Source organism: Cebus imitator, unplaced genomic scaffold, assembly GCF_001604975.1.
Source record: "Cebus imitator isolate Cc_AM_T3 unplaced genomic scaffold, Cebus_imitator-1.0 Scaffold9, whole genome shotgun sequence".
In the NCBI taxonomy this organism is placed as follows: domain Eukaryota; kingdom Metazoa; phylum Chordata; class Mammalia; order Primates; family Cebidae; genus Cebus; species Cebus imitator.
In genome coordinates this window covers 12,370,378-12,382,307 of record NW_016107324.1, presented here as the reverse complement: position 1 = coordinate 12,382,307, position 11,930 = coordinate 12,370,378, and the positions used below count along the sequence as shown (strand labels likewise).

The 11,930-nt window shown below is 47.9% G+C and overlaps 2 protein-coding genes across 2 annotated transcripts in view; one reads left to right on the top strand and one right to left on the bottom strand.

Annotated features, from left to right (window-relative positions):
* Positions 1-1,222, top strand: part of PDIA3 (protein disulfide isomerase family A member 3) — a 25,399-nt gene extending 24,177 nt beyond the window's left edge. Inside the window, exons 7-9 of the mRNA XM_037744129.1 lie at positions 198-277; positions 489-546; positions 778-1,222. Of these exons, the coding sequence (XP_037600057.1) occupies positions 198-277; positions 489-546; positions 778-891 (252 nt within the window). The 3' untranslated portion in view covers positions 892-1,222. The remainder of the gene's footprint in view (positions 1-197; positions 278-488; positions 547-777) is intronic.
* A 1,191-nt stretch (positions 1,223-2,413) lies between these two features.
* Positions 2,414-7,765, bottom strand: ELL3 (elongation factor for RNA polymerase II 3). The gene is made up of 11 exons (XM_017546062.2): positions 7,465-7,765; positions 7,204-7,239; positions 6,744-6,856; positions 6,422-6,623; positions 6,229-6,314; positions 6,008-6,083; positions 4,390-4,573; positions 4,269-4,311; positions 3,975-4,146; positions 3,114-3,158; positions 2,414-3,032 (listed from the first exon to the last, which is right to left on the bottom strand). The coding sequence occupies exons 1-11, from the start codon at positions 7,693-7,695 to the stop codon at positions 2,922-2,924; spliced, it is 1,299 nt and encodes a 432-aa protein (XP_017401551.1). The 5' UTR covers positions 7,696-7,765; the 3' UTR covers positions 2,414-2,921.
* Positions 7,766-11,930: the final 4,165 nt, after the last annotated feature.

Below are 11,930 nucleotides of genomic sequence, written 5' to 3'. Positions count from 1 at the left end.
GAGACGGGGTTTCACCATGTTGACCAGGATGGTCTCGATCTCTTGACCTTGTGATCCACCCGCCTCGGCCTCCCAAAGTGCTGGGATTACAGGCATGAGCCACCGCGCCCGGCCCTGAGATTAAGTCTTGAATTGACTAAGTGTCCCTCAGTCACTGAAAACTTGGAATTTAAACATTTAACCTATTTTATTAACAGCTCAGCAAAGACCCAAATATCGTCATAGCCAAGATGGATGCCACAGCCAATGATGTGCCTTCTCCATATGAAGTCAGAGGGTAAGTGGATTAAAAACTAACAAACATATCCAGGCAATTGATAGGAATAAAGCTTGTAACCACCAGGAAACTATTTCTTTACAAGGCATGGTTTTGGGGGAGGTCTTCATATTCCATTTGAAGGCAGAACCACTGATTCCTTCTTGGCTTAAGAGTTTTGCAGCATGGGCCCACGTGACTCCTTGAAATTAATAAATGTTTCTTTCCCTAGTTTTCCTACCATATACTTCTCTCCAGCCAACAAGAAGCTAAATCCAAAGAAATACGAAGTAAGTGAATTGTCCTATATCCCCACAAACGTACACATGACATAAACACACACTCTTAAGCATAGTCAGTTCTTTAATTGGGTTTATTTAACTGAAAACTCTTTAAACTCTAATGGTGAGTATAGGTGGGTACTAATGTGCATTTATAAACTCAGAAGTCTTCCTGTTTGGGTGGGGCAGATTGGGGTTCTTTAAAAAGTTACAGTTTTAATGTAATCTTTCTGTTTTCAGGGTGGCCGTGAATTAAGTGATTTTATTAGCTATTTACAACGAGAAGCTACAAACCCCCCTGTAATTCAAGAAGAAAAGCCCAAGAAGAAGAAGAAGGCACAGGAGGATCTCTAAAGCAGTAGTCAAACACCACTTTGTAAAAGGACTCTTCCACCAGAGATAGGAAAACCATTGGGGAGGACTGGGACCCATATGGGAATTATTACCTCTCAGGGCTGAGAGGACAGAATGGATATAATCTGAATCCTGTTAAATTTTCTCTAAACTGTTTCTTAGCTGCACTGTTTATGGAAACACCAGGACCAGTTTATGTTTGTGGTTTTGGGAAAAATTATTTGTGTTGAGGGGAACGTTGTGGGGTGGGGGGAATTGAGTTGGGGGGTATTTTCTAATTTTTTTTGTACATTTGGAACTGTGACAATAAATGAGACCCCTTTAAACTGTCTTATTTTCCACAAGATTGAGAACCAGAGGTTCTCTACACACTATCACTCCAATAGAGCTTTCTTCAGTGATGGAAATGTTATCTACACTGTTCAATGGTAGCTACGGAGCATCTGAAATATGGCTAGAAACTACATTTTTTATTTTTTATGTATTTCTTTAGAGATGGGGTTTCACCATGTTGGTCAGTCTGGTCTCGAATTGTTGATCTCATGACCCACCTGCCTCAGCCTCCCAAAGTGCTGGGATTACAGGCATAAGCCACTGCGCCTAGCCCCTTTTTAGTTTTCATTTATTTAAATAGCCATACAGTTGCTACTATACTGGTCACTGCAGCTGTAGACTGACTTGACTGGATCCATAATTAATTCAAAATTCTTTCCAAATGTATCATCTCTTTCTCTCCTTACATGTTTATTGCCCAGGCCTACCCTGGTGTTTAGAACAGGTGAAGGGCCTTTCTTGTTAGGCTGTCCATGCCCTAAGGATGGGTTCCTGTTTATCCTTGCCATGCAGCTGAGCTTACTGCATGTTTATACCTCCCAAGGACTGTTCTCTGCCCAGAAATATCCTGTTATGGGTGTGGCATCATGGGGTTCCATCCAAGTTGTTTCAGAAATTGCTGACACTGCTGGGTGCAGCTCTACCCTCCAAAGCCTAAGGTGTGGCCCTTTAATTTCCCTCTCCAGTAGAACTGGGAAAGGCAGTATCATTCCTAGTTAAGAGTGAAGCATCCACTTTCATTTGTAACAATAAGGAACAGAAAGGATAGGATTGGAGAATGATCTTTTGTCCAAATAAACCATTTCTCTCCTTTTGTAGGTAAACTCAAATCCTGCGCAGTTACTGTTTTCAGCCACTGGATAATTCCAGATAGGAGCCTTACTTTAGGTGATCCTACAAACACCTATGTTCAGAAAAGAACTTTCTTCCTACTATATAATTAGAATATTTAGCTGTCAGTTTTAAGATGAATTCGGTAGAGCCTTACAGCAAAATACATATCTTGGTCACACACAGAGCTTGGAAAAAGTAAAAGATGTCTAAACCATAATCTTCGAGATTCTAACTCATAACATCTGGGCTGGGGCACGGGGATCTAATTATTTAGATAGCCCAAAAGTGGCTCAGATGTAAAGCCAGGATTAAGGACCAACTGCCTTGGAAGATTTAAGGAAAATATATAAACTTGTACAAAGAACACAGAAGCAATCAGTTTTAATTTTTTAGCCATGTTGGTAAAAAAAATTCAGTACATGGCTAAGACCCAGGCCCCTTCCCATTATATCCAGGTATGCTACAAGTTATTTTAGCTCTTAGCAAAAGTTGTCATTATTGTTTCCTTAGAGAGGCTACCGGGCTAAATTAACTTAATTTGCCTAATGTCCTCATTATCTTATCTTGAAGATGATGTCATTTCTCAGGACTTGAAAATGACTTGGCTGAACTAAAAGTGAAGAAGCCAAGCCTTTTTCTAGACTCCTGAGCACAACAGCTATGGAGTCTTTGCACAGTGCCCACACCCTAAAAATTAGCAACAATGAAAACCAAACCTCAAGAACCTAGAGCAACTCTCCACTTGCCACCTGGACTCCAGTGGTCAGCATAAGAAAAAGAGATAGCTGCATTCTATTTAGTTTATAGCTGCTTTGTTCCTTCATGTTTCACTAAGCAGAGGGTCAAGAGCCCTCTTGATAACTTCAACTGCCCCTGTTCTTTTCCTCAAACTCCAGGATGAGACCTTTAATGTGGGACAATTTCTGGTGAAGGTACTCACAACGACGCTTTTCTTCTCTGTAACCTGGGTACCGCTGCGGAGAAAAAGCATCCATGTCAAAAAGTAAAAATCCTCATTTCTACCTTCTTACTTTCATTCCCAGATCTTGTCTTACCTTCCTGAACTTTTTATATTCCTGGACTATCTTCTCTTCCAGCACCTGAAACAGAAAATACTAGCACTGAATTTAACATTAAGAAATAAGAAAGGGCCGGGCGCGGTGGCTCACGCCTGTAATCCCAGCACTTTGGGAGGCTGAGGCAGGTGGATCACGAGGTCAAGAGATCGAGACCATTCTGGTCAACATGATGAAACCCCGTCTCTACTAAAAATACAAAAAATTAGCTGGGCATGGTGGCGCGTGCCTGTAATCCCAGCTACTCAAGAGGCTGAGGCAGGAGGATCACTTGAACCTGGGAGACAGAGGTTGCAGTGAGCCGAGATTGCGCCATTGCATTCCAGCCTGGGTAACGAGCGAAACTCCGTCTCAAAAAAAAAAAAAGAAATAAGAAAGGGGCCGGGCACAGTGGGTCATACCTATAATCCCAGCATTTTGGGAGGCTGAGGTGGGTGGATCACTTGAGGTCAGGAGTTCGAGACCACCCTGGCCAACATAGTAAAACCTCGTCTCTACTAAAAATACGAAAACTAGCTCAGCATGGTGGCATATACCTATAATCTCAGCTATTTGGAAAGTGGAGGCATGAGAATAGCTTTAGCCTAGGAGATGAAGGTTGCAGTAAGCCGAGCTCGTGCCACTGCACACAAGCCTCAGTGACAGAGCTAGACTGTCTCAAAAAAAAGTTAGGGGGAAGTAACTTCCCTTATTCTAACAAATGATAACAGACTAATTTTTTCCCTCAAACAGGTTTTCTTGTCACTTTGCTTAGTCACTGTACAAACCCAGGTATATGGGTGGTTAACGGGGGGTTAATGGCCAGTAGAGCTGAAAAGCCAGGCTGGATCCTGTCCTTACCTTGTGTTCCGGAGTTCCTTGCTGAACTCTCTTAATCTCTGCTCCCAGCTCTATGAACCTTTGGCTTGCAGCACCAACACGGGCATGCAGGATGCGGTATTCAGCATAATCTGTCTCAAATTCCTGCTCATAGGCATGTTGCTGTTCTGCACTGTGGATGGCCCTGTATTGCCTGCCAGGAGAAGAGAGGTGTCGCCTTCAATTTCATTGCCCCTGAAAAGCTCCCAGATTCCAGGAAGTGTATCTTAATATATGCACAAGGCTTGATGAAATTAGAAAAAGCAGGGAACTCACAGAAGGTAGTCTGGTACATCTTCAGGACCTGGGGATCCAGAGTCTAGGAAGGAAGCAAGAAAACACAAGTGATTATAAGTCTTTTTCCACTGGCATTTTTAGCCTCCTCCCATTAACTCACCTTCTTGAACTGAGGATCTGTGTTCTAATCTGGGGTCCATGTCCTTATCTTCATCTTCTTGCTCCCAGTCTTCTCCCTTTTGTAAATCCTGATGGCTCTGGCCTTGTAGGGGATTTGGCACTAGAGGCAGAGTTCTGAACCTCTTTTCTTCTAGTTCTACAGTGGCTACAGGCACTGAACGTTTCTGTTGAGGAAAATATCTGTGACATAAACAGCCAAGAGCTTCTAAATATGTCCTCTCCAAAATTCCTCCCAGGCTGGGCACAGTGGCTAAGACCTGTAATCTCAACCCTTTCAGAGGCTGAGTTGGGGGGATCGCTTGAGCCCAAAATTTCAAAACTAGGTAATATAGTGAGACCCTGTCTCTACAAAAAAAATAAAACAATTAGCCTTGTGTAGTGGCACACACCAGCTGAAGAGGGAGAATCACTTGAGCCCAGGAGTTCAAGGCTGTGGTGAGTCATGATCACACCACAACACTCCAGCCTGGGCGACAGAGAGAGACTGTCTAAGAAAAAAATCTATATAGGATGGCTTGAGCCCAGGAGTCTCCAGCCCGGGGAACAGAGAGACCTTGTCTCTAAAAAAAGTCCTCCCATAGCCAGTGTGGTGGCTCAAACCTGTAGTCCTAGCACTTTAGGAAGCTAAGGCGGGCAGATCACAAGGTAAAGAAATCAAGACCATTCTGACCAACATGGTGAAACCCCGTCTCTACTAAAAATACAGAAATTAGGCCAGGCGCAGTGGCTCACACCTGTAATCCCAGCACTTTGGGAGGCTGAAGCAGGCAGATCATGAGGTCAGGAAATGGAGACCATCCTGGCCAACACAGTGAAACCCCGTCTCTACCAAAAATACAAAAAATTAGCCAGGCATGGTGGCACATGCCCGTAATCCCAGCTACTCAGGAGGCTGAGGTAGGAGAATCGCTTGAACCCGGGAGGCAGAGGTTGTGGTGATCCGAGGTCACCATTGCATTCCAGCCTGGGCAACAGGAGCAAAACTCCATCTCAAAAAACAAAAAATTCAGAAATGAGCTGGGCATGGTGGCATGTGCCTGTAATCCCAGCTACTTGGGAGGCTGAGGCACGAGAATCATTTGAACCTGGAGGCAGAGGTTGCAGTGAGCTGAGATTGCGCCACTGCACTCCAACCTGGCAACAGAGTGAGACTCCGTCTAGAAAAAAAAACTCTTGCCATATAAGGAGCTTCCAATTTCTAAATTTTAGCTTGACTAAAACTGCTCTTCAAAATAGTCCTTGCCATTGTTTTATTATGTCAGTGTTACAAAAAAAGAAAAGCCAGAGCCAGGTATGGTGGCTCACTCCTGCAATCCCAGCACTTTGGAGGCCAAGGCCGGCGGATCCTAAGGTCAAGAAATTGAGACTATCCTGGCCAACATGGTGAAACCCTGTCTCTACTAAAAATAAACAAATTAGCTGGGCATACTGAAAGCACCTGTAGTCCCAGCTACTCTGGAGGCTGAGGCAGGAGAATCGCTTGAACCTGGGAGGCAGAGGTTGCAGTGAGCCAAGATCACACCACTGCACTCCAGCCTGGTGACAGAACAAGACTCCGTCTCAAAAAGAAAAGAAAAGCCCTTGTCATTATAACTTACCTTCTCCAGACGTTTCCGGCTGGTAGAGGAAGGCAGTGCCTGATCAGGTTCTCTGTTTGGAAGATATGTCTGGTTTCTAGGATATTTAAAGGGAAGGGGATAGAAGAAAATCAGGGTGGGAGGTGGAACTGGATCTTTTATTAGACAACATTTAAGAGTGGAGATTAGAAAGGAAGACAATGCGAAATCTTCCCATGTTAGTCCCACCCCATCCAAAGTACCTAACTTCCCACTGTGCCATGTGCTCCCTTGAGGATCCTGGGAGTGACTGTCCTTGGTTGCTTGCCAGTGGATCTGACATAGACACCTGGTGGGGAAAGTGACAGGAGCACTTGGTTCCCTGGAGTACTGGGATACCTCGGACTTCAGGCTTTGCCCCACCGTATCGAAACTCCCTGCAGTTTCTGGCCTTACCTCCTCTAGCGCCATCTGTGGCTGTGATATTGCATGTCCTTCAGAATAGTCTCTTGTGTTCTGCCAGCTCTCAGGATGTCTGGCATCTTCAGTCAGGTTGTGTCCCTGAACTGATAATGGGGCTGGGATAGAATTCATGGCTGCCCAAATAGTGAGGCGCTCCCTGAGTGAGCCCATGCAGTGAAGGCGGTTAGGCCCAGACCTGGAAAGGGATGGTGGAAAAAAAAACAGGAGGGTGGTGAGCTTTTAAGTACCTCTCCACATTTCCCTCCCACACTTTCCACAAACCTCTTCTTGCCTGCTACCTATTGTTCCCCCTTACCTGACCAAGCGTTGGCACACAAGGTCCAAGCTACCACCAGCGCCCTCCTGGCCACACTGGGACACTATGAAGGAGAAGAGGCAGGACCAGCCAGGGCCTGGGAGCCTCAGATACTGGAGGTGGAAGGAGACGGTAAGCCCCGTGAAGTCAGCCCCTCCCCCTCCTGCCGCCGCCTCTCGTCCCGGAGCCGGCCTAAGACTAAGACGGGTCCCACGGGGCTCGTTAGCACACCAGGTGCAGCTGGGCCTGAGTTCCCCAGGAGGCTGAAACGGCACAGTCCCTTCAACCACAACCCCCTGAGACAACCCCAGCAGCCTCCTCGCCCCACCTGGGGTTCATTTCTCGGAACTACCTCAGACTACCACTCGCAGCCTCCAGCCCCGACCACACCTTTCACCTCCAGCCCACGTTTGTGCTCCCTCTCCCCCACCTCGCTCACACACCCTGGGCCAGCACTTACCCCTCGGTGGCCTTGGAAAGCAATCAGCGGCCGTACCTGCGGGGAGAGCGAAGATGTGACTATTGAGGTCAGGTGAAGCGGTGTCCCCGGGATCCGGGGTCCGAAGCCTGGGGTCACCTGCCTAGCGGGCTTCATTTGGAGAGCTGGGGAGGCCAGAGTTTGCGGACGCCGCTCCCTCTCCCCTGCACCTTCTCCAGGGTAGGCAGCTGAGGCCCAAAGTCCCCAGAGGCAGGGACTAGAGAAGAAGGGGATCGGCCGTACCTGTTGCTGCTGACACTCTTGCAGCGCCCGCAGCGCAGCGTCGTTGAGCCTGAGCAGCAAGAGGCTGGTCCGGGCCGCAGGCGAGAAGCAGAGCCGGAGCTGCCCACTCAGAGGCTCCTGGAACTCCTCCATGGCGGCGAGTTCGAGCGCAAGCAGCACCTGGGCCACAGGCGAGGGCCACCACCACCACCTCCTCTGTGTCGGGCTTGGCTGGCACACCCGGTAGCCCATGCCTGCCCCGCCCTCCGCCAGGAACCCGCCCCCGGCCCCACCTCCAGCCAGCGCCACCCTGAGGTTTCCCAGCCGCGTGGGCGGCCCCACCTCCAGTCAGCGCCGCCCTGAGGTTTCCCAGCCGCTCTCCCCGGCCAGCCGCCCGGACCTCTGCGCTTACTTCTAGGATCGGCATTAATAGCTTTGGGCTATCAGAAGAGCCGTCTCAGCTCTCGGAAGAAAGAGTCCGCGACCAGCGCCTGACCTCTCACCCAGAGTCCCCAGTCCTGCCTCAGTTTCCCCAGCGACTCTGAATTTGGAGTTGTAGTCTCTATAAGTCAAAGCTGAACCTGCAACCTCTTGAGGGTTTCAGCTGCAGAGGGGCGGGAGAAAGGGCCTGGTTGAAAGGCGGGCTCAGCTGTCCGCGCCTAGTCAGCCCAGAGCCTGGGAGACCAGGGAGACCAGAGGATGGCGGACCCGAAGGGGAACCCTAGACAGCGCTTTGACCTTTTCCCGCCCGCGGTTCTACCGCGGATCTGAAACCGGTTTCTAACAGGCTGGAGAGGCAATCGGGCGGTGCGGTTGTGGTGGCTCCGGTGGAAGTTGGCTATCACCGACTGGAGCGCCCCCTATTGTTGGGCAGGGATACAGGCGCGAGTAGTGGCAGGAAAGTTGCAGGGCGTAGAGCCAGAACCCAGCCCTAGCTCTCACCTCGTGGCCTAAACACACATCAGAGTGGTGAGACCGCTCCCTGAGGAGGGCCGGAAGCTGCCATGAAGTCTCCAGGCATTCCAGAGGACCGGATCCTGGTGCAGTGAGATCCCAGGACTAACCTCGGGCCAGCCCTTGGTGTCTCCACTTGTTCCTGTTTGATTATGTTTCCCAGAGCCCTGATGTTGTCCTGTTTCCTAACCAGGATCCCTCTGTTAAATGCCTGGACCTGCATAATCCCAGGAGACATTACTGCCTCCAACACAAATAAAATTACCCAAACATTTGTCAAAACTCATCAAAGAATACACATAAAATCTGCATGTAAATTACACTTCAATAAAGTGGGGGTTTTTTCCTTTTTTTTTTTTTTTGTCTCTCTCTGTCACCCAGGCTGGAATGCAGGGGTGTGATCTCGGCTCACTACAACCTCTGCCTCCTGGGTTCAAGCGATTCTCCTGCCTCAGCCTCCTGAGTAGCTGGGATACAGGCATCCACCATCACACTCAGCTAATTTCTTGTATTTTTAGTAGAGACAGGGTTTCATTATGTTGATGAGGCTGGTCTCGAACTCCTGACCTGTGATCCGCCCTCCTCCGCCTCCCAAAGTGCTGGGATTACAGGCGTGAGCCACCAAACCCAGCCAATAAATTTGATCTTTAAAATCTGTGCTATCCCTGTTTCTCTGTGACAATATCCTAATTTGATAAACAGTTGTGGTAATGAATATAGCTGGCCTCTTAGCTGGGCATGGCAGTGCATGCCTGAAGTCCCAGCTACTCAGGAGGCTGAGGCAGGAGGATCACTTGAGTCCAGGAGTTTGAGCCTGCAGTGAGCCATGTTTTTGCCACTGCACTCCAGCCTGAGCAACAGAGAGAGATCCTGTCTCAAAAACAGAAAAAGAAAGAAAATATTTCCCAGACTTTCTTTTCAGAGGACATCTGTGGCACTTGTAGGATTTCCCTAGATTTAAACTCAAAGGAGAGACTAGAATGGTAAAAATTTCAGAGAGGAAGGAGGGAGCAGTGGTATAAGAGCAGGCAAGTGGGAGGATATTTGGAGAAGGGAGAAGGAAGAAGGGTGGTAAGGATCTAACATTTGTTCAGTATCCATTCTGTGTCAGGATCTTTGCCAGTTATTTAATCCCTACAATAACTTTTTTCTTTTTTTTTTGAAACAGAGTGTCACTCTGTCACTCAGGCTGGAGTGCAGTGATGCAATCTCAGCTCACTGCAACCTCCGCCTCCCGGGTTCAAGCAATTCTCCTGCCTCAGACTCCTGAGTAGCTGGGACCACAGGTGTGTGCCACCACACCCGACTGATTTTTGTAGTTTTAGTAGAGATGGGCTTTCACTATGTTAGCCAGGGTGGTCTTGAACTCCTGACCTCAGGTGATCCACCCACCTCGGCCTCCCAAAGTGCTGGGATTACAGGCATGAGCGATTGCTCCTGGCCTACAATAATTTTCTACTGTAGGTATTATAATTAACGTTTCTCATTCATTCAAGTGACCTAGTGGAGGTCACTTCTATTTTAAGAGTTACTATGGTTGCTGTGTTGAGAATAGATTGTAGACAGACAGAATAAAAGCAGTATGATCTGTTATGAGGCTATTTCAGTAATCCAAGCTAGAGATGGTGGCCTTTTGGACAAGGTGGGAGAAGTATATAAGGTTCTGGATATATCAGTAGAGCCAACAGGATATCTTCATGGATTGAATGTGGCATATGAGAGAGAAATGACAAGGATAACTCCAGGATTTTTGGCCAGAACAAATATAATAGAGGGATGAAACTGCCATCAACTGAAGTAGGAAAGACTGTGTTGGAGCAGGCTTAGTCCTCAACATGTTGGGTTGTTTATATGAATCCACACGGGGGCCAGATGTAGTGGCTCATGCTTGTAATCCCAACACTTTCAGAGGCTGAGGAGGGTGGATCGCTTTAGTCCAGGAGTTTGAAATCAGCCTGGGCAACATAGTGAGACCTCATCACTATAAAAAATGAAAAATTAGCTGGTCATGGTGGTACATGCCCATGGTCCCAGCTACTCAGGAGGCCGAGGAAGAAAATCACTTGAACCTGGGAGATCGAGGCTGCAGTGAGCCATGATTGTGTCACTGACCACTACACTCCAGCTTTGGTGACAGACTGAGACCCTGTCTCAAAAAATAAAAAAATTCCCACGGGAGTGGGTGTAAAGCAGGCGGTTTTATATTATACATATACAAATTTGGACTTGGTCAAAGCTATCTGGGCTAGAGATATAAACTTGGTAGTTATAAAACATATGAGCTCTGGCACGGTGGCTCAGGCCTGTAATCCCAGCACTTTGGGAGGCCAAGGCGAGAGGATCATTTGAGGTCACGAGTTGGACATGAGCCTGGTCCAACATGGTGAAACCCGTCTCTACTAAACATACAAAAATTAGCCAGACATGGTGGCAGATGCCTGTAATCCCAGCTATTCAGGAGGGTGAGGGAGGAGAATTGCTTAAACCTAGGAGGCAGAGGCTTCAGTGAGCCAAGATTGTGCCAATGCATTCCAGGCTGGGTGACAAGAGTGAAATTCTGTCTCAACAACAACAACAACAACAAACACAAAACAAAAATTAGCCAGATGTGGTGGTGGGTGCCTGTAATCCCAGCTACTCACTCACGAGGCTGAAGGAGGAGAATCTCCTGAACCCAGGAGGCAGAGGTTGCAGTGAGCCCAGATTGCATCACTGCACTCCAGCCTGGGAGTCTTGACAGAGTGAGACTCTGTCTCAAAATAAATCAACAAACAAACATATGGAGGTTATTTAAAGCCATAAGACTTGATGAGATCACCCAGGAAGACAGAGAAGACCCTAAAAGATTATCATCCTGGGGCACTCCAATCTCTAGAAAGAGGTCAGCAGAGAGAAAAGCAAAGTCAATTGAGAGGAGATGACCAGTGAGAGAGGAGGAAAATTAAGAGTGTGACCGTCTTGAGGCTGGGCAAGGTGGCTCACACCTGTCGTCCCAGTACTTTGGGAGGCCGAGGGGGGCAGATCACTTGAGGTCAGGAGTTCCAGACCAGCCTGACCAACATGAAGAAACCCTATCTCTACTAAAAATTCAAAATTAGCTGGACATGGTGGTACATGCCTGTAATCCCAGCTACTCAGGAGGCTGAGGCAGGAGAACTGCTTGAACCCACGAGGCAGGTTTCGGTGAGTCAAGATCACGCCATTGCACTCTAGCCTGGGCAACAATAGTGAAACTCAGTCTCAAGGCAGGGCACAGTGGCTCACGCCCATAATCCCAGCACTTTGGGAGGCCGAGGCAGGAGGATCATGAGGTTAGGAAATGGAGACTATCCTGGCCAACATGGTGAAAACCCATCTCTACTAAAATACAAAAAAAATTAGACGCGCATGGTGGTGCGCACCAGTAGTCCCAGCTACTCAGAAGGCTGATGCAGGGGAATTGCTTGAACCCAGGAGGCGGAGACTGGAGTAAACTGAGATCACGTCATAAAACTCCAGCCTGATGACAGAGCAAGACTCCGTCTCAAAAAAAA

What these genes read in the sequence shown, in the direction of transcription:
- ELL3 (XM_017546062.2), bottom strand. Translation starts at nt 7,695, where the DNA reads ATGGGCTACCGGGTGTGCCAGCCAAGCCCGACACAGAGGAGGTGGTGG. An exon ending in GCCGGAAACGTCTGGAGAAG is followed by an intron (nt 4,574 to 6,007) that starts GTAAGTTATAAT and finishes TTTCCTCAACAG; the next exon opens with AAACGTTCAGTGCCTGTAGC. An exon ending in AAGGAACTCCGGAACACAAG is followed by an intron (nt 3,159 to 3,974) that starts GTAAGGACAGGA and finishes TTTCTGTTTCAG; the next exon opens with GTGCTGGAAGAGAAGATAGT.